The sequence below is a fragment of the Siphateles boraxobius genome, unplaced genomic scaffold, assembly GCF_051911475.1.
Source record: "Siphateles boraxobius isolate OS27281-9 unplaced genomic scaffold, OSU_SipBor_1 70, whole genome shotgun sequence".
In the NCBI taxonomy this organism is placed as follows: Eukaryota; Metazoa; Chordata; class Actinopteri; order Cypriniformes; family Leuciscidae; genus Siphateles; species Siphateles boraxobius.
In genome coordinates, this window is record NW_027509198.1 from 2,557,267 (window position 1) to 2,585,148 (window position 27,882).

The 27,882-nt window shown below is 42.2% G+C and overlaps 2 protein-coding genes across 2 annotated transcripts; one reads left to right on the plus strand and one right to left on the minus strand.

Moving 5' to 3' along the window:
* Nucleotides 1-3,149: 3,149 nt before the first annotated feature.
* Nucleotides 3,150-4,047, minus strand: LOC143724241 (trypsin inhibitor ClTI-1-like). Its single transcript, XM_077217222.1, has 4 exons — nucleotides 3,873-4,047; nucleotides 3,646-3,686; nucleotides 3,450-3,559; nucleotides 3,150-3,351 (listed from the first exon to the last, which is right to left on the minus strand). Exons 1-4 carry the CDS (start codon nucleotides 3,907-3,909, stop codon nucleotides 3,306-3,308), a joined length of 234 nt encoding a protein of 77 aa, XP_077073337.1. The 5' UTR covers nucleotides 3,910-4,047; the 3' UTR covers nucleotides 3,150-3,305.
* Nucleotides 4,048-4,355: 308 nt separating this feature from the next.
* Nucleotides 4,356-27,882, plus strand: LOC143724248 (UV-stimulated scaffold protein A-like). Its single transcript, XM_077217227.1, has 8 exons — nucleotides 4,356-4,558; nucleotides 4,912-5,033; nucleotides 6,353-6,683; nucleotides 6,947-7,067; nucleotides 11,465-11,791; nucleotides 11,920-12,029; nucleotides 27,637-27,732; nucleotides 27,853-27,882. The coding sequence occupies exons 2-8, from the start codon at nucleotides 4,924-4,926 to the stop codon at nucleotides 27,880-27,882; spliced, it is 1,125 nt and encodes a 374-aa protein (XP_077073342.1). The 5' UTR covers nucleotides 4,356-4,558; nucleotides 4,912-4,923.

Consider the following 27,882-nt stretch of genomic DNA (forward strand, 5'->3'; position numbering starts at 1 on the left):
GTGTGTAATGTCAAATGAATAATCATCTGAGTTGTACAAAGTCAATCATGGATTACATATACAGTTTAATCTCTCTGATTCCACCAAATCATTCAGTTCCTCTAAAACTACTTAACTAGGGAACTATTTTCTAAGTTTGGAGCTTCTTCAAAAAAGATTATGTTACACATATTTTCAAATTTTTGTCTTGTCTTCCACTAAATGCACAAAGGCCGAAGGTCCTTTTTAGTTCAATTAATATATTTTTAAATCCCACACCTAGTGCCCCATTAGAAATCTCCACTGATTTGTGTCTCATTTGACACAGTAGATCATGACATTTGACACAGTAGATCATGACATCCTTTTGCAAAGACTTGATCATGTAGCTGGGTTTCACAGATCTGTGCTGAATTGGTTTGCATCTTACATTAAAGCTGCAGTAGGGAGTTTTGAGAAAATGTTGACTTAGCCTGAAAATTTGAACAAGCACAACTTACAGGTCCAACCCCCTTGCTCTCTGCTGCGCTACAGCCCTCCCTCCACAGCTCCTCCTCCACAGAGCCTGCCGTGAACGCGCAGGCTAGTAAGCAGGACCACCGATGATGGTGGATTATAAACAGTTATGGAACATTCACTAATAGGGACGAAACATCAACAATATGCTTTACATTGACTATGGCCTGCCCATACTTTGACTACAAACTTGGTCCTCAAATCATTATGTATTTTGCAATACATGTAACTTTATAACGTTGCACTCTTTCTATAAGTTATAAATAGCTAGTAAGATAACGTTAAAGGATTAGTTCACTTTAAAAAAAACTTTTGCTGATAATTTACTCACCCCCATGTCATCCAAGATGTCCATGTCTTTCTTTCTTCAGTCGAAAAGAAATGAAGGTTTTTGATGAAAACATTCCAGGCTTTTTCTCCATATAATGGACTTCAATAGGACACAAACGTTTCATGGACCAAATGACAGTTTCAGTGCAGCTTCAAAGGGCTTTAAACAATACCAGACGATGAATAAGGGTCTTATCTAGCGAAACGATCGGTCATTTCAAATATAAATAAAAAACTTTAAGTTTTATAAGCACAAATGCTCGCCTTGCTCTGTTCTGTGATGCACGTTCGTGATCATGTTCGAACTTGTTCATCAAATTGAATGAACGAAATGACTCCGAAAAAGACTCGTTCAAAATGAACGATGAACGAACAGGAGAGTCACGAACGACAGTACGCGCTCGCACTGTGCAAGAGAGGGGTGATCAGCGCGTACACGAGCGTGATTGATACTGCTAAGACATTCCTCCTGGCTCTGATTGGTTGTTTCTGACCGGGAGTGGTGTATTTCTGCAAATGGCAATAGGACCACAGGGAGGAGCCAGAGGAGCTTGATTTTTTCACAGATTATCTGTCTCATATTCTACTGTCAGGACATAATGACAGTTTTAACAAATATTTGTTTACGAAAAGTTACCTACTGGAGCTTTAAGGACAGAACTTTTTCTGTTAATTTGGGGAAATGTTTCTCATCTCATGCTCAAATCTCCAATGGTGTTCCCCAGGGCTCTATTCTGGGTCCTCTTCTTTTTGCCTTATATAAGCTTCCACTCGGTCATATTGTTCAGAAACCCAACCTATCATATAATTTCTATGCAGACGACACTCAGCTTTATCTTCCTGTTAAAAACAACAACTGTTCTGTGTCTAATCTCTTTGCATGTCTTACAGTTAAATAGTGATAAAACTGAAATAATTATTTTTGGCCATTCTGGCATTGTTAATAATAATAAAAATAACCATGGCGTTATTTTCAATCCCACATTGTCGTATTTATTCATTATGTTATAAATCTGTTTGAGGGTGTAACATTTGAATTTGTCCATTTGGTTTTTTGTATCGTCACATGTCTACATTTGTTATAAGTTTGTTTTACATCTGTTACAGCACTTTGGTTTAAATGTCTGTTGTTTTTAAATGTACTTAAGTTATAAACTAAACTTGTCCATTCCAAGTCTGTTCATTTAATGATTTTTAAAAATATAATGCGTAAATACCTGCAACCATTTGCATGAGGCACTAATAAAATATACAAAATAGGGCCCGAAAGTATATAAAAAAAATTACTTTGATCATCATCATCAACAACCTCAGGGACTCCAGTATTATATGAGTTGATTGTATTTTCTGTTCATTGAGGTTTGCAGTTTTTGGCCCTGTTGGACATGTGAGAATACTGATGTGACAATCATTACTGATGGATTTCTTCTTAACATTGCCATGACAATGTGAAAATAAATGTTATCCTTGGACTTGGATGGTAGTTTTGCATCCTGACCTTATGAAACAATATGTATATTAGAAGACTTCACATAACGATTGCTAAATTATATTTAAACAACAGCAGTTCTATAGATTATATTTTGCATAAGAAAAGATGCAGTTGAAACAGTGCAGCAAGTTCTCAAGTTTAACTCACAAACTATTTCATTAAATCAACAGCAGTATTTGATGTTCTTTAATGATTATGAGTCATGAATGATCCCCTTAAAGCTATACAGAAGTATAAATGTGATAAAAAACACATATAATGTACCTCAGTTATAGCCATAGGTCATCAAAAGTGTTTTATGTAAAACAGTCGGTCCTGTTTGTTGTAAATATTTAGTGTATATGAATCATGTGGGACAAAGTTTGTTCTCTTGCCTTCATTGTGTCAGAGATCTGAGATATGATACCACTGTAGAAGATGATTGGTCCACGCAGTGGGAGTAACGTTGTGGTTGACTGTTTATCTAGTGCAATCCTGGAGTGTGATGTAACTTCTTGGCATCATTTTAAAAAGTAATTTTTGTGCCGTTTGATTTGGATTAAGTGATTTGAAAAATTACCCGTTTCATTTTTCCATCACTCAAAGGCTCTACTAGAAGTCAAATTAGACCGTTAAATCAAACTTTGACATTACCATTGTTTTATGGTGTTCTTACACAGATCTACCACCCCTTTCTCTTTGAAGAAAATGGCAAACATGCACAATGTTTTTTACCTCATTGGATAAGGTCTCATGTCCTAGATGGACACCTTTGTGTGTGTGTGACAGATTTAGCTGAGAAATGCTCCTGATAAAATATTTAGACTCAAGACAAAAAGTACAAAGCAACAACTTACTACATAAATGCTTTATTTAAGGATTAGAACAATTTAAAAAAAGCACACACATCAGGGAACAAACACTTCATCTCATCATTAAAACCATTTTTAAAAAGCAGCATGTGGTTCCAGCCGTCATGTCAGCCCAAATATAAACGAGTGGATCCGTTTCAGCATTCGCGCATCTTGGATATCATAGTTTTCGCCTTGAGCTCCCTACGACGAAACAGACAAACAACAAACAAGGTTTCAGTAGGACACACTAGTAAGAACATTATGAGCGTTTAAACTGAAACGTTATAAACTTGATTTACATGTTTTCCAGACACAGCATGCACTCGTTTGGGTAAGTGACTCCATCAGTTCCACACACAGGGTTAAATTCCCGGGTACAGATGGGAAGGAAGTATTCAGAGCAGTTTGGCTGTCGAGAGAAGAACACAGAATACATTAAATACATGTAGTGGTTAAATTAAGGTTATAAGGAATAGGTTATAATCATCAACCCACCACTTTAGAGCCACCAGGGATCACAGCTGCGCTTGCCAAGGCTGTATAAAAGAAACATACACACACAGAAAACATAATTAACTACATGATATGAAGAGTCTGTTTTATTATTCTTGTGGTTTGAACTTTTAAGGATTAAAGAGAAAAAAGAAAAAGTCGTATTTGTTACAAAACACGCTCAAAACAAACTTTGATTATCCTTATTGCCAAACCAGTGATAAACTCACCTGCCAAGCAGAATACTAGAAAAATCCGTCCCAGCATGATTGTTTGTTTACAGCGTTGTGTTGACTATGTAATCAATCACTTTCAGGTGCGGTGAAATCTTTTATTGCTCTTTTTATTGCCGTTTATTACTCCCGCCCACAGAGAAGTTACACATTTACAAAGTGCGTCACTCGAATCCTACTACGCCAAAGGCTTGGCTTTCGAATATTCATTATTCAGCCTCACTGATTGGCTGACAACCAGACGTGGGTAAGTGGGCGGGTGTCGACGTGGCGAATAAGAATTAAGGAAGGCTCGGCAAATTAATATTGTTTATGTTACGTAAGCAACGTCAGCAGCATCTAATAAAAATCATAAGCGATTCGCACACGTGTAACTGTTATAGACAAACCCATATTCAATTTTACATTGAAAATAATTTTTATAAAATTATATTAATGATTATGTTTCGGCTGTCGTTCAGCCAGTTTTCAGTGAAACGTTACACTAGAGCAAGACTTTTATTTTGAAAATGGCGGACTCCTCACTGCTACATTTGCACACTCTATCTTTGTTTACATTCCCTGCTCAATCGCACCAAAGACACTGCACAGTGCACTTCATCCCCACACGGAAACATACATTTTATACAATACCAGTAACTTAATTAATAAAGCGCTTTTCATAACAGCAAGTGGATGAGGAGGTAGGCTACGTGTTGTGTCATTCGTCCTATTCAACTGAGGAAAGAGACACTTCTGATACAGATAGTCAGATGAAACGAGAAGCTCTCGATCACCAGTAGACTGTATGAATTCATTCATTCATTCATTCATTCATTCATTCTATCTATCTATCTATCTATCTATCTATCTATCTATCTATCTATCTATCTATCTATCTATCTATCTATCTATCTATCTATCTATCTATCTATCTATCTATAACAGCAGTTGCATAACAAAAGTAACAGTGAGTAATGATGATATAGAGGACCAACTATTTCTCAGTGATGGTTGCATTGACTAATACTTTCATCCTCTACTTATTCTGTTTTAGGTTTATATCAAGATGGACCAAACAATGCGAGATAAGCTCTCACAACTGGTTGAGGAGTTGACAACCTCTGGAGAACCGCAGTTGAATCAAGACAAAATGAAGGAAGTGAAGAAAATGTGCAAGTATGATATAGAGTTTTTGATTGTATTGTTTTGTTTACAAACAGTTAGACAGTAAAACAAAGTCATGTGAATAGATTCAGAACATTCTAGGAAGGATTTCATGGGAACCGGAATGGCCTGTTCTTATAGGAGACGTCCCATACTTTGCACAACTCATTTGAAACCGTTTTACTGCAGCATTTTGGATATATATATATATATATATATATATATATATATATATATATATATATATATATATATATTTTACTTTAAAGGCCAATAAAGAGCCAATTTTTAACAAGTAGAAGAAAATAATGAACAGTTCTTATAGGGTACGTCCCTTACTATATGTATACCACCTCACATGAAATTATTTTACTTCAGCGTTTTGGAGATATAAGTCATTATATCTCAAAAAAACAACACTCTTCCTAACAGAATATCTCATTTGTTTTGCTGATAGTGAGAGATTTTTCCCCATTACATCCACCGCATTAGTAAAAGGCCTTTACCCAAGTCTAGAGCCGGTTGAGCTTTACCTGGGAGTGAAGTAAGAGTTTGAACGGGTTACAATCTTTTGGTAAACGGTCATGCACTTTGTGCTGGAAACCAGGTGTGAGACAAAAATGCTTCCACAAATTTTGATTTCAGACAGCCATGCTATTATCACAGTACAGTAAATCATAAATACTCAGTAAAAATCGTTGGGTTACACATATAGGGTCACTATGTTGGGTTATTTAAAAAAAAAAATTGTTGGGTCATTTTTAAAACCATTGGCTGATTTCTAGTATTAACCCGGCTGTTGGGTTAAATATGTATGTTGTTTGTACACTTGTGTATTTTTAATTTATGTACACAATCAAGTCCTCTATATTTACACTAGACTCCCCAATATTTAGTTTGTAATTTAAAAATATATTTGTTGAGACATTTATTGTTTTATACAAATAAACAATCTGTATTTGAAAACAAACTGTATTTTATTGATTAAAATAATGTAATGAATAAAAATAAATAGTTAACTTAACTGTCGGGTTATTTTTAACCCAACATTATTAAGTGGGTAGCTTTGGTTCCCAGCTCTGCCCGAAGTCTTCTTAGAGAATAGAGAACTGATTGTTCAGTCACAGGATGAGGGCCTGGCCTTGCCCAGCGTTTATTTATCAGTGTTGCCAGTAATGAAGGTACAAAGAGTTATATGTAAAATGTAATTTATAAGCAAGTAGCTTATAATCGGTTTGTGGCTGTGTGTTTGTATAGTGTTTGTTCTTGAGTTCCGAGAGCAGCATGTGACCACGTGCGCCTTCGTATCCCTCTTCTTTTTCTGACCACAGAGTTTCCAATGACTACATTGATCATTTCTACCACTTGATTATGACCCAGCTGAACCAAGAGCACGCAGAGATCCGTCTCTCTGCCTTCCAGATGCTCAGTGAGATCTTCAGCCGCTCGCATCACTTCAGAGGTCTTCTCATCACAAACTTTCAGGAGTTCCTGGAGCTCACAGTCGAGACCGACGCCGAGCAGCCGCTGCCTCCGCCCAAAGAGGTGTCCAGAAAACTCAGGGCACTCGCCATTCAGACGGTGCAGTCATGGCACGCCACGTATGGAGAGGCGTATAAGAAACTGTCTCTGGGATATCACTTTCTCAAGCAGATTAAGAAGGTATTCATCCGGCTGCACCTCTTCTGTCATTAATTACAGTATTTAGAAATTACATCAGTTTGCACCCTGGAACACGTCACTGCTGTTATGTAATTAAAGATTAATATAGATATTGTTCTAGTGGAATAGTTTTTTAAATTTTTTTTATTTTAAATATTATGTTTATTTTTACTTGTTTTGGGCAGATTTAAAATTGGTAAACATAATTTGTCACAATAACAGTGATATGTCCAATCACACATTGCATTGCGTCTTTTTCTCAGGTGGATTTTCATGATGTTGAAGCAAGAACACTGGCTGAGAGAAAGAGACAAGAGGAGAAACAGAAGAGATTGGAACGAATTTACAAAGAGAGGCTTGAAAAGGCCAAACAGGAGATGGAAGGTGTTGTCTTTTTTTCATAAACGACAGCCCTACTGACACTACACTCTTAAAAATAAAGCTTCCAAAAGTGTGTTTTAGATGAACCTCAAAGAATCCTTCAGGGATCAGCTCTTAAAAAAAACATTTTTTTCTTAGCGTGAAAAACATTTTAATTATCTAAAGACCCCTTTTCCTTTATACTTACTTAATAATGTTGGGTTAAAAATAACCCAACGGGTGACCCAACTATGGGGTAATATAGCACCCACCCAACTGTGGCTTATTTTAACCCAATGCATTGGGTTAAAACCAAGTTGTGTTTAAAAGTAACCCAACAGTTAAGTTAAATTAACGATTTATTTTAATTATGACATATTTTAATAAATAAAATACACTTTGTTTTAAATTACAGATTGTTTATTTGTATAAAACAATAAATATGTCAAAACATATATATTTTTAAATTACAAACTAAATGTTGGGGAGTCTGGAATTTAATTTAAATATACTACATGATTGTGTACATAAACTCAAAATACACAAGTGTACAAACAACATACATATGCAACCCAACAGCCGGGTTAATACTAGAAATCACCCAACGGTTTAAAAAAATGACCCAACATTTTTGGAAAATAACCCAACATAATGACCCAATATGTGTAACCCAACGTTTGGGTTAAAAAATAACCCAAATTGTTTTACTGTGTAAAGAACGTTTTTTCCAATGGAAAGATTCTGTGGATTCTAAAGAACCTTTATTTTAAAGAGTGTAGAAAAAAAGCATAAACTGACTGCTGTTTCATTTATGACATTCTAAGCTAAGGCAATACAGACATGCTAATAGACATGACCTGTAGTTGACTTGTCAAGCAGGTCAACAGTGGGATGGAAGTTCTAGTTAAAATCTTCAGTGTTATAGCTGTGAAAAGTCAACAGAGTTCAGTATGTTTGAACAGTGTGGTACTGAGGACATGCAGTTCTCCTGATAACACGGACACAGGTCTATGAAAAAAAAACAACCCGTCTATCTACAGATAAGTATTTAGACATGAAAATAAATGAATAAAATTAACAAAATAATTAATAATAAAATAATTATAGAATTATTTATACATCATTTCATGATATATTTACAGATTTATTTTCATTTTAAATAAATGTAATTTTTAATGCCATTATCCAACTTTTCCTCTAAAGGGACGTTTACACGACACCGTTTTCAACTAAAAACGGAAAACGTTCTGTGTGTTTTGGTGACAATGGCATTTTTGGGACCTAAAAACCCCAAACTTTTGAAAAAAACCACCCCAAAACTTTTGAAAACGGGGTTCAAAGTGCAAGTTTTGGAAAATTATACCGTTATTGTCTCACAAAAAACGTGAATTTGTGTAAACGGTGACGTCTTGTGTATTATGTGTTCAGTCTATAGGCGCGAAGTGTTTCTTTACAAAGTGGCATCGCCATCTACTGGCCTGGCAGAAGAATACAGCGAGTGTTTTCATGGAACCGTGTGAATGGGGATCGTTTAGACAACGTCATCTTTTCCGATTGTCCTAAACCTTAAAGCAGAGGTCTTCAATCCTGCTCCTGGAGGGCCACTGTCCTGCAGAGTTTAGTTCCAACCCTAATCAAACACACCTGAATCAGCTCATCAAGCTCTTCAGGATCGCTTGACTATACAAAGGCAGGTGTGCTGAAGCAGGTTGGAAGTAAACTCTGCAGGACAGTGGCCCTCCAGGAGCAGGATTGAAGACCTCTGCCTTAAAGGGATGTTATCTGTATAATTCAGAAGCCCTTGTTATTAGCGACACCGGTGGCCGTTAAGTGAACTGCAGCAGACACTTATTGCTCGCACTCGATATACTCACACCTAAAGTCTTTTTCGTTCTTCGCTTAGATGTAAACAGAAGTTGTAAATACCTTTGCAGAGATATACTGTTAACAAACACCCGACGCCATCCACGCTAATGAGAGCGACGTTTAGATGAATATGTAAATATGTGCTGCACACTTTCCTCTCAATAACACAATAAACACAACAAAACAGAGAAAACAGCATCAGATCACAGTGATGTGGAAGTGTTTGCAGCAGATCTGAGATCAGCGGCATCATGTCGACAGATGAGGTCATTAAAATAACACCATTATGATAGTTTGATTATAAAGTATATTTAGGCGATATAGATCTGACTATGTGAGACTATAGTTTGAATGAATCTCTGTTCTTTGCTTGCTTTGACATTACAGTACAGAACGGCTCTTTCGGCATTATCCTGAATAAACACTCTTGTCTTGTGTCATCATTCCTGGGAGCGTAAACGTCACATTCTTTTGATTTTCCCGGCAAAAACGGTCGAGTCCTTCACATGAGAATCAGGCTTTCATAGACAACCTGGGAAGTCTCGGAAGGTCTCGTTTTTTAAGTTTAGTTATAAGCTGTTCACACATTGGCAATCGAAAAAAGAAAAAAAACGTAATGCCACAACACTGTTCATAATGCAAAGTAGCATTACAGTCTTTGAGCCGATCGAGTGGAAGTGCACTATTGGCCTGTCGTCTACATTTATTCACACGCGTCTCGCTGAGTGATTAACTTCAGATTCCTGGAAGTGGAACTACTGAGAGCTGGCTTGCGGATCACATCGTAACACAAGCCACTGCGTTGCCATGTTTGTATTTCCACTCAGTCTGGATAGTAAAGTAAACATTACCCATCCGATCTCTGTTTTTGTATCTGCTGTCAGCCTGTACAGCATGCACATGTAAATAGTTATTTGTGGAAAACAGAAATGTATATTTATATTTATCTTCTTTACAGTATCGAACATCAGATCAGCTGACAGACGAGGCATTGCACTGTACATAATAGAAAAACCAGTGTGTTCATTCTGAAAACAGACGCATGTGTTTATGAGTCCTATACAGTATTACAGGCTCGTCTTATAGTATTTGTTGTACCACTTTTTGGGATTAAATCACTTTCTGCTGATAATGCCGGATTTAATACAGTATTACCGTTGGCACACCTATCTCTGCAATGTCTGTATAGCTTTTCCTGTGCAAATTGACGGAAAAATATTACAGACATCCACAGTAACACAGGAATGCTTTCACATATATTTTGTCCTTGAAAACCTATCCTGTCCGACTGATACGCAGCGCACTGGGTCATTCACGATATCATCTGTTCATTGATGCCCTGCGGTTGGGCTTACTAATATGTGGTCTGAATTTCTCTCATTAAATGCACAATTAGAAGATATTTAAATGATGTGCATGGAAACCTTGTGTACAATTTAAATTCCGTTACCTCTATTCCCGTATGTCTAAGCTTGCAAAGCGTGGTACCTTTTTTACTGCATATGTTAAACTTTCACAGCTCCACCAAGAATCAATATTAATAAATATCAACATTGTTAAGCAAATCATTTTTATGATGGTTAAACATTGAGCGACAGTTTCCAGGACATGCTGTAAAAATAAACACACGATATCCTGGAATAATATTGTAAAAAAATTATATATATATTGCTAAATATTTACCTCAATAAATCAATAATTTCATTGAAAAACTTCTTGACTACAAAGGCCTTGCCTCAAGTAGTTAATGACTTGCTTTGAAAAGTAAAAGGTAGGTGAAATTGTATATTTACAGTTTTTTTTTTACAATAATTTATTATTAAAACATTGACGTCATTTTTCAAAATGCTAACAATTTTCCAAAGTGCCTGTAGTGTTCTCTCTATTAGTCCTTTAAAGTGATGTATTGATGTGTACCATGATGAAAAATGCATCACATGTTTTGTTCTACAGAATTTAATTATTAATTTCTACTCCTCTGAGAAAATGTTTTATGTTGATACCCTCGATATGTTTTTTGATCAATTTAATCCAAATTTAAGCTTAGATTTTTTTTTAGGAAAATTGGTTCTTATTTGGTTTCTATTTTAAATTTGAATAATTCAAGTATGGTTTTCACCATGAAAAAAGCCAAAGAAGCTGGCATGGCATAAAAAACCCAATAAACAATATTTAATGACTGTGCCAACAACTGCACAGTGAAACTGTGGGTATCTTGTGTGAGCATTATCTAAATGAATTTTCCTATGGTATTGAATGTTAAATGAGTTATTTTCACAAATTATAATTTTTTACGTATGAATGCACAGTGCAGGTTTTGTACATTGGCCTGGCTATGATGAAAAAAAAATTACATGACGTTTCTGAAATTAGTGATTGTAAAAATGAACACAAACAGCATTCAAAAAAAGGAGTAATAGTGTTGCTTGCCTAATTTTTTTTAACCAGGCGTCAAACCATAATTATGGATTTAACCATTGATCCCATAGTTAAAGATGAGAAAACAGTGTGTGTTCCCAAGCTAAAATGCTTGTTTTGCTGTCTTTTTCATTAAGAAATGACCACTGGGATTGAGGGAACCTTGACTGAGATGAACAACTGCATAAAACTGCTTGCGACCGATGACTTAAACCTGTTTAACGAGGAAGCAGACGTTGCTAACAGCTCTTCGAGAGCCGAGGACAAATCTGACCAGCCCTGCTGCAGTAAAGACCTGAGCAATGAGCAGAACGGAAAGATGTCACAGAAGAGGAACGATGCAGGGCAAACAGACGAGTCTAGTGACGAGAGTGACACGGGGGAAGTTCCTGATGTGAATGTGTTTCTCCGCAGCACTGGTTTAATGTCTTACAAATATCAGCTGGAGCTCAATGTGTCCACAGGTGCGTCTGACTGATCGTGTTCACAGCTGCTCTGATGATATGTATCCTCCATCATGTCCATAGCATGCCATGGAATTGTAGTTCTCATTGGGAGATTTTGTGAGTAACCTTCTGAATCATGTCCGCAGGTTTACAAGTGAGAGAGACGGAAGAGAACGAGGCGTTGGTAAACACAGTGAGGGATCTCCATAGACTCGTCACAACCAGACATCTGCCTCTGGTACAGTCCTGGATCCAGGTAAACCCTCCTCGTTTATTCAGAAGGAGATGCTTAGCAGAGTGTTCAAGCTGCTCTTTTACACACAACTTTTTTTTCTTCCATTTTTAATTCAATTTAAAATTTCCAATGTAAAAACATTTTAAAGTTCCCCTATTCTGCGTTTCTGGATATTCTTTTTCATGTAGTGTATAATGTAGTTGTTTGTGAATGTAAAAGGTCTGAAAAGTTACAAAGATCAAAGTGCAGATAAATGTAGTGAATGTGATTGTGAAAGAACTGATTCTGAACTGCCTGAAATGAGTCGCCAGTAATAACATCTACTTTGTCCGACCCTCAAGCACTGTACTTGTTGCTAAAACTGGATTCTGGTTTGGTTTGTGTTGTTCATGTTGAGAAGATGCTGTGAAGATGCAGAGCAGAGTAGACCAATTACAACTGACTGGGCCATCTGACCAACCAGAGCAGAGTAGACCAATCACAACAGACTGGGTCATCTGACCAATCAGAGCAGAGCAGACCAATCACAACAGACTGGGCCATCTGACCAATCAGAGCAGAGTAGACCAATCACAACAGACTAGACTATATGACCAACCAGAGCAGAGTAGACCAATCACAACAGACTGGGTCATCTGACCAATCAGAGCAGAGCAGACCAATCACAACAGACTGGGCCATCTGAGCAATCAGAGCAGAGCAGACCAATCACAACAGACTGGGTCATCTGACCAATCAGAGCAGAGTAGACCAATCACAACAGACTAGACTATATGACCAATCAGAGCAGAGTAGACCAATCACAACAGACTGGGTCATCTGACCAATCAGAGCAGAGCAGACCAATCACAACAGACTAGACTATCTGACCAATCAGAGCAGAGTAGACCAATCACAACAGACTGGGTCATCTGACCAATCAGAGCAGAGTACACCAATCACAACAGACTAGACTATCTGACCAATCAGAGCAGAGTAGACCAATCACAACAGACTAGACTACCTGACCAATCAGAGCAGAGGAGACCAATCACAACAGACTGGGTCATCTGACCTATCAGAGCAGAGTAGACCAATCACAACAGACTAGACTATATGACCAATCAGAGCAGAGTAGACCAATCACAACAGACTGGGTCATCTGACCAATCAGAGCAGAGCAGACCAATCACAACAGACTAGACTATCTGACCAATCAGAGCAGAGTAGACCAATCACAACAGACTGGGTCATCTGACCAATCAGAGCAGAGTACACCAATCACAACAGACTAGACTATCTGACCAATCAGAGCAGAGTAGACCAATCACAACAGACTGGGTCATCTGACCAATCAGAGCAGGGCAGACCAATCACAACAGACTAGACTATCTGACCAATCAGAGCAGAGTAGACCAATCACAACAGACTGGGTCATCTGACCAATCAGAGCAGAGCAGACCAATCACAACAGACTGGGACATCTGACCAATCAGAGCAGAGTAGACCAATCACAACAGACTGGGCCATCTGACCAATCAGAGCAGAGTAGACCAATCACAACAGACTGGAACATCTGAGCATTCAGAGCAGAGCAGACCAATCAAAACAGACTGGGTCATCTGACCAATCAGAGCAGAGTAGACCAATCACAACAGACTGGGTCATCTGACCAATCAGAGCAGGGCAGACCAATCACAACAGACTAGACTATCTGACCAATCAGAGCAGAGTAGACCAATCACAACAGACTGGGTCATCTGACCAATCAGAGCAGAGCAGACCAATCACAACAGACTGGGACATCTGACCAATCAGAGCAGAGTAGACCAATCACAACAGACTAGACTATCTGACCAATCAGAGCAGAGTAGACCATTCACAACAGACTGGGTCATCTGACCAATCAGAGCAGAGTAGACCAATCACAACTGACTGGGCCATCTGACCAATCAGAGCAGAGGAGACCAATCACAACAGACTGGGACATCTGATCAATCTGAGCAGAGTAGACCAATCACAACAGACTGAGTCATCTGACCAATCAGAGCAGAGTAGACCAATCACAACAGACTGGAACATCTGAGCAATCAGAGCAGAGCAGACCAATCACAACAGACTGGGTCATCTGACCAATCAGAGCAGAGCAGACCAATCACAACAGACTAGACTATCTGACCAATCAGAGCAGAGGAGACCAATCACAACAGACTGGGTCATCTGACCAATCAGAGCAGAGTAGACCAATCACAACAGACTAGACTATCTGACCAATCAGAGCAGAGTAGACCAATCACAACAGACTGGGTCATCTGACCAATCAGAGCAGAGCAGACCAATCACAACAGACTAGACTATCTGACCAATCAGAGCAGAGTAGACCAATCACAACAGACTGGGTCATCTGACCATTCAGAGCAGAGTACACCAATCACAACAGACTAGACTATCTGACCAATCAGAGCAGAGTAGACCAATCACAACAGACTGGGTCATCTGACCAATCAGAGCAGGGCAGACCAATCACAACAGACTAGACTATCTGACCAATCAGAGCAGAGTAGACCAATCACAACAGACTGGGTCATCTGACCAATCAGAGCAGAGCAGACCAATCACAACAGACTGGAACATCTGACCAATCAGAGCAGAGTAGACCAATCACAACAGACTGGGCCATCTGACCAATCAGAGCAGAGCAGACCAATCACAACAGACTGGGACATCTGACCAATCAGAGCAGAGCAGACCAATAACAACAGACTGGGTCATCTGACCAATCAGAGCAGAGCAGACCAATAACAACAGACTGGGTCATCTGACCAATCAGAGCAGAGCAGACCAATCACAACAGACTGGGTCATCTGACCAATCAGAGCAGAGTAGACCAATCACAACAGACTGGGTCATCTGACCAATCAGAGCAGAGCAGACCAATCACAACAGACTGGGCCATCTGACCAATCAGAGCAGGGTAGACCAATCACAACAGACAAGACTATCTGACCAATCAGAGCAGAGTAGACCAATCACAACAGACTGGGTCATCTGACCAATCAGAGCAGAGTAGACCAATCACAACTGACTGGGCCATCTGACCAATCAGAGCAGAGGAGACCAATCACAACAGACTGGGACATCTGACCAATCAGAGCAGAGTAGACCAATCACAACAGACTGAGTCATCTGACCAATCAGAGCAGAGTAGACCAATCACAACAGACTAGACTATCTGACCAATCAGAGCAGAGTAGACCAATCACAACAGACTAGACTATCTGACCAATCAGAGCAGAGTAGACCAATCACAACAGACTAGACTATCTGACCAATCAGAGCAGAGTAGACCAATCACAACAGACTGGGTCATCTGACCAATCAGAGCAGAGCAGACCAATCACAACAGACTAGACTATCTGACCAATCAGAGCAGAGTAGACCAATCACAACAGACTGGGTCATCTGACCAATCAGAGCAGAGTAGACCAATCACGACAGACTAGACTATCTGACCAATCAGAGCAGAGGAGACCAATCACAACAGACTGGGTCATCTGACCAATCAGAGCAGAGCAGACCAATCACAACAGACTAGACTATCTGACCAATCAGAGCAGAGTAGACCAATCACAACCAAGGTTATTATAGTTTAGCATTTTTCATTAGTTTTTATTTTTATTTCGTTTTGACTTTTTGTTTTCAAATTCAGTTTAGTTTTAATTAGTTTTTAAAGTGGGTTTGCTAGTTTAGTTTAGTTTTTATTTTTTGAAAATGCTTAGTTTTAGTTTAGTTTTTATTAGTTTTAGTGTTAGTTTTAGTCTTTTTTTGTAATTTTGGTTATTTGTCAGGGGCAAGATTCAAGAAGGTCCGAAAAAAGTATTGTGTAATAATAACTCAACAAAAACATCATACAATTTTAGAAATATGTATTCAACAATAACACCAGTAGCTACATAAAATGTACATATGTGACCCTGGATGACAAAACCAGTCATATGGGTCATTTTTTGAAATTGAGATTTATACATCACATGAAATCTGAATAAATAAGCTTTCCATTGATGTATGGTTTGTTAGGATAGGACAATATTTGGCTGAGATGCAACTATTTGAAAATCTGGAATCTGAGGGTGCAAAAAATCTAAACATTGAGAAAATCGCCTTTAAAGTTGTCCATTTATGTTCGCGATTGTGCTGCATTCACTCACAAAAATAAATGTTTTATACATTTATGGTAGGAAATTTACAAAATATCTTCATGGAACATGATCTTTACTTAATATTCTAATGATTTTTGGCAAAAAAGAAAAATTTATAATTTTGACCCATACAATGTATTGTTGGCTATTCCCACAAATATACCCGTGCTACTTAAGACTGGTTTTGTGATCCAGGGTCACATATGAGCAAAAATATGTAAATAGTCTACACAACACTCCGCAGTAAGTGCAAAATGTGTAAGTGACGTGTGCCAGGAAAAAACCTAAATAGCCATCAGACTAAAGAAGACACACATGAACGGCATGTATCAACACATTTATGAGCCACACAAGACATTGCTAGGAGCTCAATCTCTTTACCTCTACAACAGGGGTCTCCAATCTTTTTTCATTTGAGAGCTACTTTTTAAAAAAAGATAGTGGCCGAGAGCTACTCATGTAATACAATACTTTAATCTCTTAAATAATGTCTCATAACTCTCATATTAACAACTATCTAAACTGTTTTGGATCTAAAAGAGTTTTCGTAGGCCCATATATGTCACCCTTAAATGTCAGAGAAAAGAACAGAATCAGAGATACATTTTTTAAAGAAAATTGTACTTTGTATTTATTTTCTGATTATACTGTAAAAACAAAACATAATTATAGTTTATTTTATAGTGCATCTTAACTAGAGATGAAATGGCATGGAAATTTCATTTCATGACTATAGTGACCAAAATGATCACGGTTATCACAGAATCCTGTTCAAAAAGTACTATTACTACACAATAAAATCAATTCACCAAGTTTTATGTCGAAAAACAGCAAATTACAAATATAATTAGCATTAATATGCACTTTTTGTTTACATAAACATTAAAATAACAACATTAAAAATGATGGCCAGATATTAAAGGAGTACTGGACATGTTATCTACTAGTATAGCCTACAAGTTCAAATAAAGTTTTGACAAAAAAGATTTATAAAAAGAAACCTTGCATATTTCAGCCTTTTAATCATTTTTATAAAAAGAATGAGTCAAAAAAGATAAATTATTGACGTTTACAATGCACATTAGCTTATCTTTTATTATTAATAGTAAAATTCGGTCTGATTTTCCCGTGGCTTCTGTCGTTGCTATGCAACCATGCACCGCACTCTCTACAATGACAAAGAAGTTTTAGTAGTTAATGCATTTTTTCATCTCACTGCGCCTGACAAAAATGAGCGCGTCGCTTCAATTATGAGCTTCCTACATTTGAAATAACGAACTTGAGCGCGCAAAAGACGCGATATGTGAACGGCCCCTTGACGAGTTACCTCCAATCAGGCCACGAGCTACTGGTAGCTCGCGAGCGACGTGTTGGAGACCCCTGCTCTACAAAATCCACACGCTGTACAAAAAATCTACGTTACACATCTTCTATACAAAATGCACAACCTATACAAATCCCACAGCTGTACAATTTTCACACCAATACTAAATTTACCCTAGACAATACTCATCTAGATTGAAGCAGCAAACATCCAGTGTTAGAGTAAAAAAATGACATAACATTATTTAGCTTTAGCTAATATTTGAATCACAGCTTATATCGTGTTTTGACATGGACAACCCAACTGCATTTTACCTCAAACTTTCTAAAGAAGCCGCAATCGCTTCTCGGGTCGACATTAACACACTGACAGAATTGTATTCAGAATTTAAAATATTTGTTATACTACTTTTTAATGTGTGATTGTGTAAAGGTGTTCACGAGATACCAACCTTACGCGAACTTGCTTTCAACGAACACTCGTTCTCTTACGAGAGGTTCTCTCGTATTGCGTAAGTTTAGCTTACGCTACGGGAAAGATTCATCTTCTCGAGATACTGAAGCCAAAAAATTATCCTTAATTTTGTATAACTTGTCAACGCAGTGCAGCAGCTAGCAGACCTAGAGCAGGCCATCTCGCGTGCTCATTGGCTGCCCTGCGGGCAACTGCTGCAGCCTACTAGTGCGCCCGGCGTGACGTCACACCCAATGAAGGGCGCCCGCGCCTTTATAGCGTCACAGCCCACCAGATAGGCGTGGCTTAGCGTATAAAATAGGGGCTGTAGGCTGAATTCTCTGATTTTTCGACTCTTCAGCGAGCTCTTCGCATCGCTGGATTTGAGAGAAGCCACCGCCGCCGTCGAACAGCGAACAGCCAGCTTAGGACAGCGCTGAGGAAGCCGGCCGTCTTCGCCACCTTCAGCCATCTGTGCGAGCTACGCTATCCGGCGACGTATCCTTTTTTTGCAAAAAATTCTAAAAGAGCAGCGAGCGTCTTTTTAAAGATGCCTCGCACTTCCTGCGGCTCGTGTAAAGCCCCGCTCAGCGCCGGAGACCGCCACCTGATCTGCGCTCTCTGCCTGGGCCTGGAACACGCAGAGCTCGCCCTCGCGTCCGGGGGCTAAGAGCTCTGTGAGGAGCTTCCGCTGTCGACCCTGCGGGCTCGACTCGAAGCGTTCAACACCACAGCAGTCACTCCGCCCCCTGTGGGACCGCGCAGAAAGAAGCGCCGTTCCCTGAGACAGCCGGAACCTGTGGCCACAGCGACGCGCTCGCCGGAGAACCTCCCTCGAGCCTCGCTCTCTCCTTCCCCACCTCTCCTCACTGACGCGCAGCTGCCGCTTGCGAGCCTCACTGCCGTCACTTCGGAGGATGAGTCCGTGGGACACGCCACAAAAGACTGCTGCTCTATCCTGGCATCAGACAGCGAGGAATGGTCGCTTCACTCCGCCTCCTCGTCAATCCAGGAATCCGCCCGTACCCGCGCTGGAGCTGACGCGGAACTTATGCGCCTGCTGACGCAAGCTGTCGACCGTCTCGGGCTCGAGTGGTCGCTGCCGAAGGAACCCGCGCCGAACAGGCTCGACGGCTGCTTCCTTCAAAGTCGCCGCCGCGCAGTTTCAGAAACCAGGCCCGCTCCATTACTGCCGGAACTTCATGCGGAGCTGACGAAGTCGTGGAATTCACCTTTTTCTGCTAGACTTCAGTCACAGGCCTCCGCGTCGCTCTCCCAAGTGGACGGCGCCGCCGAGAAAGGGTACACAGCGATTCCCCCTGTGGAAGAGGCGGTCGCAGCGCACCTTTGCCCACCCTCCGCGAGATGGCGGTCACGGTCAGCCCTCCCGTCTAAAGCCTGCAGAGCCACTTCCGCCTTGGTCGGCCGCGCTTATGCCGCCTCCGGCCAGGCCGCGTCTGCTCTACACTCGATGGCTGTGCTTCAGATCCTGCAAGCCGACCTCCTCCGTGAATGGGATGAGAAGGGCCGGGACCCAGCTGCGGTTACGGATTTGAGAAGCGCGACGGATCTTTCTCTCCGCGCCACCAAAGCTGCAGCCCAGGCCATCGGACGAGCCATGGCCGCGTTAACCGTGACGGAGAGGCACCTCTGGTTAACGCTCGCGGATATGAGGGAAACTGAGCGAGCCACCTTTCTGAACGCGCCGCTTTCCCCCACTGGTCTCTTCGGCCCAGCGGTGAACGGGATTGTTGACCGCTTCTCTATGGTGCAAAAGACCACGCAGGCCATGAACCTCTTCCTGCCGCGATGCTCGAGTTCCGCCACAGGCCGCTCTCGCGAGAGACAAAGCCAGCCTCCTGTGCGAACCAGCACCCAGCGTCCAGCACAGCCTCAGCATCAGCCTTCGCAGCGACGTCAGGACGGCCGCCCTAGATCGCGCTCAGACAGCCGTCGCAGACCGCCGCCCCCCAGAGGGCCTCGGCAAAGGCTCACGCTGAAGTCCGAGCACGCGAAGCCCTCCTAACAGCGGGAGAGAAAAGACGCGCGTGTCCCGCTGCGGCCGGACCGCCGTCAAAGTTCATTTCCCTGTCAGTCCCCTTCGAACAGGCTACTGCAGTGGTTCAACTAGCAGCCAGCGAGCCGGTTTATTCACCCTCTCGCCTGCACACAAACGCCGTTTTCACGGCGACCCAGAGAAATCTCAAAAAGAGTATAATGTCTGGTCCGGCTCACGCCGTCAGTGTTTTAAGTGTAGTGAATGTGCCCACGCCCCAGTGTTCACCCCTACACATAAGCACTCAAAATCCCGTGTCACTCACAGAGCACACTCTCATAAAGCGCAGAAAAGCCGCTCGAGTGTTGAATGTAAGAAATGTGTCCACAGGTCTGTGCCCACTATCTGCCCGCTCTGTTACACGATCAAAGAAGCTTATGAACGTAAGTCTCGTGCCCGCCAGAGAGCGCTCACGCTTGCTAACACAAACCTTCCCCCGGGTCCCGCCTGTGCAAGTGTTATCACGAAACACAGGGCGTTAATAAAACGCTCCCCATCTACTATGATCGGGGCGTCAGATACAGTTGTAAGTCTCGTGCCCGCGTGCGCGCGCTCACGCTTACAGAGAGCTCTCCCGCCCAGAGCGCTGCTCGCGCGTCAAAGTGTGGCAAAAGTATGTTCCCCATCCCTTATGATTGTGACATCTCACATAAGTCAGCCGGTCTCGGCTGTCAGCGAGCGGCCATTGCCCAGAACCGAGAGCGCGCGCGCCGCTCGGTTCAGTTTCACAAGCCCGCAAACGGCGGCGGTCTGAACCCGGAGGCCATTCGCCCCCTGGCGGCTCACATAGCTGCGTGGGAAACTATCCCAGGGATTTCAGAATGGGTGTTGAGCACAATAAAGCAGGGCTATGCACTTCAATTCGTTCGCCGTCCTCCGCGCTTTCAAGCCCGGACCGCGACGATAGTGAATGCGGAAGTAGCACACCTACTTCACGCATAAATAGCAAAGCTGCTGTGCAAAGGGGCTATAGAAAAGGTGCCGCCTTCTCTGAGCGAGTCAGGCTTTTACAGCCGATATTTTCTCGTACCCAAGAAGGACGGAGCCTTCAGACCTATCCTAGATCTGAGATATTTGAACAAAGTGCTTGTAAAAAGACCGTTCAAAATGCTTACGACCAGAAAAATCCTCGCGCACGTTCGCCCGAGGGACTGGTTTATTTCTCTAGATCTGAAGGATGCCTATTTTCAGATTCAGATAGTACCCCGTCACAGGCAATTTTTGAGATTCGCCTTCGACGGTCAGGCATATCAATACACCGTCCTGCCGTTCGGCCTGTCCCTAGCACCCCGTACATTTACAAAGTGCATGGACGCGGCGCTCGCCCCCCTGAGAAGTCAGGGGCTGCGCATAATGAACTATCTGGACGATTGGCTGATATTGGCACAGTCAGAGACCGAACTACTATCTCACAGAACAGTGCTTCTCAGTCATCTGGAAAGCTTGGGTCTCACGGTCAACTGGACCAAGAGCTCATTACTGCCCAGCCAGTCAATTTCCTTTTTAGGAATAGAACTGGACTCGGTGACCATGACGGCTCGTTTATCGACACAGCGCGCGCGCCGTGTTCGCCACATAGCCGCATCTTTCCAGAAGGGCAGCTTTCTCCCTTTGAAAACATTTCAAAGGATGTTGGGCTGTATGGCATCAGCTGCAGCGGTGCTCCAGCTGGGCCTACTGCGCATGCGCCCGCTCCAACGCTGGTTGAACGCTCGCGCGCCTCGCCGAGCCTGGGTGTCTGGCGGCCAGAAAATCAGAGTGACTCAGGCCTGCATAACAGCTCTGCAGCCCTGGTTAGTGGCCGATTGGTACCAGCATGGAGTAATGATGGGAACCATCTCTTATCGGAAGGTCATCTCGACAGACGCGTCCAACTCGGGTTGGGGCGCGCTGTTCGAGGGCAGACCGGCCTTTGGCCAGTGGTCAGACCAGGAGAAGGGTTTTCACATAAACTGTCTGGAAATGATAGCGGTCGAGAACGCGCTGAAGTGCTTCCTCCCGTTTATACAGGACCAGCATGTTCTTGTCCGCTCGGACAACACATCTGTGGTATCCTATGTAAACCGTCAGGGCGGTGTCAGATCCAGAAATCTCTGCAATCTGACGGAACGCCTCCTTATTTGGTCACAGACGAACCTGCGCTCGCTGAGGGCGGCGCATGTGCCTGGCCATTTGAATGACGGCCCAGACAGACTGTCCAGGGACAATGTTCCCCCAGGGGAATGGTCCCTGCACCCCCAAACGGTCCAGAAACTGTGGCGCCTATTCGGCAGAGCGGAAGTCGACCTGTTTGCGTCAAAAGACAACGCTCAATGCCCGATGTTCTTCTCGAAGGACGAGGACGCGCTGGCCCAGGTTTGGCCCAGCCTCCCGCTATATGCTTTCCCTCCGGTCTCTCTGTTGCCACAGGTGATCAAGAGGATCAGGGAAACGCGCCACTCGGTGCTCCTCATAGCCCCGCGTTGGGAGAATCAGACTTGGTTCCCGGAACTGGCACGGCTGTCACATACAGCTCCGTGGCCGATTCCGGTGAGGGCAGATCTCCTCTCTCAAGCTCGCGGCACGATCTGGCATCCCCATCCAGAGCGCTGGTCTCTGCATGCATGGTTGATCAACGGGTACTCGTTGCCCTGCCAGAAGGAGTGATGAACACGATCACGCAGTCTAGAGCCCCTTTCACGAGAAGGCTCTACGAGTCTAAATGGTCGGTGTTCTCTGGATGGTGCACCGACAGAGGTCTGGACCCGCGGACATGCGGGGTGGCGCATCTGCTCACTTTCCTACAAGAGCTGTTGGATAAGGGAAGATCCCCATCCACGCTCAAAGTTTACGTGGCGGCCGTAGCAGCATCCGCGGAATCGACGCACGGCCAGTCACTGGGAAGACATGAGTTGGTCATCCGCTTCCTTAGAGGAGCTAGAAGGATGAATCCGCCGCGCCCCCCGTCGGTTCCCATGTGGGATCTTTCACTGGTCCTCGAGGCCCTGAAAGCTTTTCCATTTGAACCACTAGACTCCGTGGAGTTGAAATATCTATAACTAAAAGCCGTTTTTCTGACTGCACTGTCGTCAGTAAAACGTGTAGGGGATCTGCACGCGCTGTCTGTCAGCGCGTCGTGTCTTGAGTTCGGACCAAATGACTCTAAAGTCATCCTCAGACCTAGACATGGTTATGTCCCTAAAGTGATGGGCACTCCATTCAGAGCGCAAGTTATTTCGCTGTCAGCTCTCCCAGCATCTGACAGCGAAAGTGATGTGAATCTCCTCTGCCCTGTCAGAGCGCTGAGGTTTTACATTACGCGCTCCGCCTCCTTCAGGCGTTCGGAACAGCTTTTCGTTTCGTTTGGTGGGCGCGCCAAGGGGCTTGCCTCCTCGAAACAGAGCCTGTCCAGATGGATAGTGGACGCTATAGCGGCAGCTTACGCGTCAAAAGGCCTGCAATGCCCTCTGGGCATCAGGGCTCATTCCACGAGAGGTGTGGCCTCGTCGTGGGCATGGTCCAGTGGAATTTCTATCCATGACATATGTGTAGCGGCGGGCTGGAGCTCCCCGTCTACCTTTGTCAGGTTTTATAACCTAGAAGTTCCTGCCTTGCAGGCTAAACTGTTGTCAGTCTGAAAAGAGGTGTATTCTGCCCAGATCTCCTGCTCAGATCACGTTCATGACTCAGCTCTCCTGGTTGAGCTGCACTAAGTAGGGTATGTGCCATATGACTATACAGACCGGCGCGCTGCTCTGTATTCCCTATGTGTGCTTATGTACAAGTGATGGCCCGCGTGGCTGGCCACCTTATTTTTTCCACTTATGGGGTTCCCCTTAAGCTCGGGGTCTCATGTGGATGCTTGGCGCGCACGGCGTTGACAAAGTGTTCCCGTAGCGTAAGCTAAACTTACGCAATACGAGAGAACCTCTCGTAAGAGAACGATACTCGGTTACTAACGTAACCTCGGTTCTCTCTAGAGAGGGAACGAGTATTGCGTAACCGGCCGTGCTCACGCCACGAGCGACTTCGCTTCAGTCGTCAAAAAAACAGAGAATTCAGCCTACAGCCCCTATTTTATACGCCAAGCCACGCCTATCTGGTGGGCTGTGACGCTATAAAGGCGCGGGCGCCCTTCATTGGGCGTGACGTCACGCCGGGCGCACTGGTAGGCTGCAGCAGTTGCCCGCAGGGCAGCCAATGAGCACGCGAGATGGCCTCCTCTAGGTCTGCTAGCTGCTGCACTGCGTTGACAAGTTATACAAAATTAAGGATAATTTTTTGGCTTCAGTATCTCGAGAAGATGAATCTTTCCCGTAGCGTAAGCTAAACTTACGCAATACTCGTTCCCTCTCTAGAGAGAACCGAGGTTACGTTAGTAACCGAGTATCGTTTTCATGGAGACGCGGTGTGCACGGAGGGGAGGGGTTGTGTGTGTGAGTGTGTGTGTGTGTGTGTGTCTGTGTGTGTGTGTGTGTGTGTCTGCCTGCGCGCGCGTGTATGTGAGAGAGAGAGCAGGGAAAGGAAATGCAGCTGAACGAATATGCTGCGTTTTTTAAAAATGAATAACGAAACGCAATATGTGGCGGCCGGTGCGGCGGCCCAAGACATTGACAAAGACGAAAACTAAGGACATTTACTCTATAATTTTATTTTATTTTAGTTAGTTTTGCCAAACACACATTACAGTTTTAGTTAGTTATCGTTTTTTTGTAGTGCCTCGTTTTTATTTTTATTTCAGTTAACGACAATGTTTTTTCCCACCTAGTTTTCGTTTTTTCGTTCGTTTTCGTTAACGATTATAACCTTGATCACAACAGACTGGGTCATCTGACCAATCAGAGCAGAGTAGACCAATCACAACAGACTAGACTATCTGACCAATCAGAGCAGAGGAGACCAATCACAACAGACTGGGACATCTGACCAATCAGAGCAGAGGAGACCAATCACAACAGACTGGGTCATCTGACCAATCAGAGCAGAGTAGACCAATCACAACAGACTGGGTCATCTGATCAATCAGAGCAGAGTAGACCAATCACAACAGACTAGACTATCTGACCAATCAGAGCAGAGGAGACCAATCACAACAGACTGGGACATCTGACCAATCAGAGCAGAGGAGACCAATCACAACAGACTGGGACATCTGACCAATCAGAGCAGAGGAGACCAATCACAACAGACTGGGTCATCTGACCAATCAGAGCAGAGTACACCAATCACAACAGACTGAGTCATCTGACCAATCAGAGCAGAGTAGACCAATCACAACAGACTAGACTATCTGACCAATCAGAGCAGAGTAGACCAATCACAACAGACTGGGTCATCTGACCAGGGCTGCACGATTCATGCTAAAATGTGAATCACGATTTTTCTCCATGGGAATTGAGATCACGATTCTCTTACATGATTCTCATTTTTTCAACCAAAATTTACTGCACTCAAGTACAAAAAAAACAAAAAAAACAACAACAACAAAAAACACAGAACATTCAGTATAATAAAGTACAGGAGTAACCAAATATTGTCTCTTTTCTTTATTTTACACCCCTTAAAGTGAATCATTTTAAATCTTTATGTTGTTGAACATAAGATAACATTAACATCTACAATAATAACTAAAAATAACTAAACAGAAGCTGTGCTTTTTGCTCCAATTGGCACAGAGCCTTAAAGGTTCTTGGCCATGAACACTAACCTACCAACATTTTGAGGTTTCAGGGAGGAACGCAGGCATGTTACAATGTTCCCCCTGTGTTAAAAACCCTTTCTGATGGGGGACTTGTAACAGTGATAGAGAAGTATTTCCTTGCCAGCACAGACAGTTTTGGATATTGCTTTTACAGAAGTTAGTTTTGTCTAGCCAATGGTACTTTGTGATTTAGCAGTTTTGTTTTTAACCATCTCATACTGTAGTTTAGGATAAGTTTTTAATTGAGATATGTTTTATAATATAACTTTGCTTTTCATTTATTACTTAAAGCTCACTTGAAGTTTTTCGATAGCTACATTAAAAACTAATAGCCTAACTGATAAAGTTCACTCATTATTTAAAACAAGTGAACAGTCATTAATAAAATAAGAACAAATACACAAATTACAAGCAGAGATGAATACTAAACAACAAAGTTTACTAAGTCTAACAGTAGTATTCAGGTACAGAAATTAAGCCTAAATGTAAAATAACACTATTTGTTCACTGTATAAATTAAATATAGTTTCATCTTTGTTAAAGCTGTATTTTGTTGTTTTATTAATATCAATAACACAGAAAACAATGTATATATATTAAGTGATGTGTGCTGTCACTTTAGGACCGACTGCACAGACTGGAAAAAATTGACAAACATCCATTTCTTTCTCAACTGTTCACTTATGGCATAAACGAGAGAATAGTTGAGACGTCCATTTAGACAGGTATTTTGACAATTTTGTGTTTATGTGTCGTGTCCGTTCAAGGGCAAGGAAACGCGAAAGAGGAATCAATTCTGTATTCGAGCGCTGTCTGACACGCGCCTCTCTCTCTCACTCTCTCTCTCTCTCTCTCTCCTCTCTCTCTCTCTCTCTCTCTCTCTCTCTCTCTCTCTCTCTCTCTCTCACTCTCTCTCTCTCTCTCTCTCTCTCTCTCTCTCTCTCTCTCTCTCTCTCTCTCTCTCTCTCTCTCTCTCTCTCTCAATTCAATTCAATTCAAAGGGGCTTTATTGGCATGAAAGTTTTTGAAACAATGTTGCCAAAGCATATACAAAATATACAAATAAAATATATATATTATATATATATATATACATATACATATATATATATATATACATATATATATATATACATATACATATACACAAACATTTAACACAATGTCTGGATATATTTGTGTTTGTGTGTCGGTCACTCACTGCCCCTCAGGTTGTGGCATGTTTGTACATATTTGGCAGCAAGATAAGTTCTGTCTCCTTCTCCCAGGATAAAGTTTAATTTAGAAATTTCATTCAGGTCTTTGAAATTTGGGATTATATAGTTAAATTTGTTAAAGTAAAGGTTCCTTGTGTCTTTGAACGCTTTACATTGTAGGAGAAAGTGCATCTCTGTCTCAACCTCACCTGTCAAACAGTGATCACATGTTCTGTTTTCTTTTGGTTGCCATGATTTTTTGTGTCTTCCTGTTTCAATTGCCAATTTGTGATCACTGAGCCTGTACCTGGTTAGGATCTGTCTCTGCTTTCTATCTCTGACAGTAGAGAGATATTCTGCTAATTTATAATCTCTTTTTAGGGTCAGATAACATTCTAGTCTACTTTGGCTTTTAGTTTCTTCTTTCCAATGTTCCAGATAGGTTTCTTTGCATTGTGCTATGATTTGCTTGACTCTGATTGGTGTTTGTAAGGCAGTGTTGTTCTGAGGCTCAGACTGTCTCTGACGTGGGCCAGTTTGTCTGAGTACCAGTTGACATAGGGGACTCTTTTCTGGGCTCAGCTCCTGGGTTCGGAGGGCCTTGGAGTGAAGTGTGTCTTGGGGGCTGGATTTCAGGTGGTTAAAAAAGTTGAGTGTTCTCTTTTGTATGTTAATTATCAGTGGGTATCTGCCTAATTCTGCTCTGCATGCATTTGTTGGTGTGTTTCTGTGTACGTGTAGAATGTATCTGCAAAATTCTGCATGAAGAGATTCTGTTGGGTGTTTGTCCCAACGGGTATAGCTCTGATGACTGAGTGGACCCCATATTTCACTACCGTACAGCGCAATGGGCTGGATGACACTGTCAAATATTTTAAGCCAGATTTTAATTGGGATTTGGAAGTTATAGAATTTTCTCTTAATTGCATGTATAGCTCTTCGAGCTTTTTCTTTTAGTGCATTCACTGCCATGTTGAAACTCCCTGA